The following is a 1876-nucleotide window of genomic DNA, read 5'->3' as shown; positions in this document are numbered from 1 at the left end:
TGGGCTTGGCTGGCCGTGAGCCAGGCGGCATCTTCCAGTGTCCTGGAGCTCTGTCCGGCTGGGAGGGGTGTGCAGGATCAGGCCTCCCCCGCACCACGGGGCACCAGGCACTGCTGTTTGGAGAAGGGGCTGTCGCAGGGCAGTGGGGTCTTGGGGAGTGGGCACGGGAGCTCCCTGCTGCTCCCTCCTGTCCTTCGGGCTCTGAGCACAGCCTGGCTTTGCAGACAGATGCTCACATGCTCCAGAGGTGCCTTTTCCCAGATTCCAGCAGCTCCAGCCTCTCTCAGCCCTGCCCTCCAAGGCCTGTGCAGTGCCAGGTCCTGGCTGCTGGCAGACACCGGCAGGCAGGCTTCAGCTCGGGCCATGGCTGCCTGTGGCCCCACGCAACGTGCTCACCCGGCGAGCTGCCTGCGGTACCGGGGCGGCCATCCCTCCCCCTCCTCCTGCCACCACACACGAGGAACGTCTCCCCGTGGTGACGAATCCAGCTGAATCCGGGCGCAGGCTGCGATGCAGTCAGTCACCAAGGGAGATTGTACCACGTGCATCCACGCAGCCGCGGGGAACAGGGACCAGGGCTTCCCTGCTAGGTCCCCCGCAGCCCCCCGGGCTTGGCCCCGCTCCACAGGGGCTGTGGCAATGCCTGGGTGGGATGCAAAGCACCCCTTAGACGTGGCTCTGTGCAGAGCCGCCCACAAAGGGATGCCCGGCTGCCCCTGAGGGATACTCTCAGAGGGCCACGGTGCTCCCCTGCAGGGAGGCAGGCATGGCACCCTTGGGTGCTGCCAAGGAGAGGGGAGTTCTGTTCAACAGAGCCCAGAGTAGGACCGATGCTGGTGGATGTCCCCTGGCTAGCTTGTGAGCCCATAGCCCAAGGGCCGTGCCCCGGGGGTGGCAGCCTGCCCTAGGAGCAGCCCGGTGTCACCCCAGCCTGGCGCTGCCCTCCCAGCGCTGATCATTAACCACCCTTATCGGGTGGTGGGTTCAAGGACCCACGCAGGGCCTGTTGTCCCCAGGTTGAGCAGAGCTGGGACCATGCTGGAAGCAGCAGGGCTTGGACCTGCTGACAGCGCTGCAATCGCCCTCAGTCTCAGCAGAGCCCTGTGCTTGGAAGTTGACCCTGTCCCTGCTGTCCCCTCTTGGCCTTGCTGCCCCAAAAGACCCAGCAGGCCTTTCATGCATCTCTGGGGTGGGTGAGGGATGAGCCAGCCTGTGCCAGGGGTCAGTGCCTGCTGTGCCTACTGCTGGCAGAGGACACGTGCCTGGAGACACCAGCCCAAGCCACCTGCAGAGCACTTGGAGGATGGTGCCAGCTGGGGGGGTTCAGAGGCTGGGGCTTGGGTTAAGCTGGTGCTGAAGGGTCTTTGGATGAGCGAAGAGCATGCTGGAAACATGCCAGGCAGGATTGGGGCAGGGAAGAATCAATCCAGCCCCAGTGCTGAGCTCTGCTTCCCGCACACACACCCCCCCGCTGTCCCACTCACCCTGCCATCCTCTGGTGCGTCGCAGCTGATGTCCCGGCGCATTTACGGCCCCATCTGGAAGTCAACCTTCGGGCACTACGAGAACATCAACATTGGGAGCCCGGTGGTGCTGGAACAGTTGCTACGGCAGGAGGGCAAGTATCCCATGCGGAGTGACATGGCTCTATGGAAGGAACACCGGGACACCCGGCGCCTGCCCTACGGACCCTTCACCGAGTGAGTCCTGCCCTGGCTGCGCTCTGGGGGGTGGCAGGTGGCATTGCTCCCTCTCCTGCAAGCAGCGTGTCCCCCCCAAGCAGAAGGGCATGGCCGTGGGAGGGTGGAAAGACCCCTGGGACGGTTCCAGCCCGATGTGGGGAGAACGAGGCTGGGGATTGGGAAACTGCTGCTGT

At 64.8% G+C, this 1876-nt stretch overlaps 1 protein-coding gene across 1 annotated transcript in view; it reads left to right on the top strand.

Annotated features, from left to right (window-relative positions):
• Nucleotides 1–1509: 1509 nt before the first annotated feature.
• The window catches only part of LOC104505705 (sterol 26-hydroxylase, mitochondrial), a gene marked incomplete at both ends in the record, with an annotated part of 2435 nt that continues 2068 nt past the window's right edge, over nt 1510–1876 (top strand). The window contains 1 exon segment of the mRNA XM_010146389.1: nt 1510–1700. Within this exon segment, the coding sequence (XP_010144691.1) occupies nt 1510–1700 (191 nt within the window).

This window comes from Eurypyga helias, unplaced genomic scaffold (genome assembly GCF_000690775.1).
Source record: "Eurypyga helias isolate BGI_N326 unplaced genomic scaffold, ASM69077v1 scaffold21082, whole genome shotgun sequence".
In the NCBI taxonomy this organism is placed as follows: Eukaryota; Metazoa; Chordata; class Aves; order Eurypygiformes; family Eurypygidae; genus Eurypyga; species Eurypyga helias.
The sequence above is the reverse complement of the archived record's forward strand: the minus strand, read 5'-3'. Positions and strand labels throughout refer to the sequence as shown.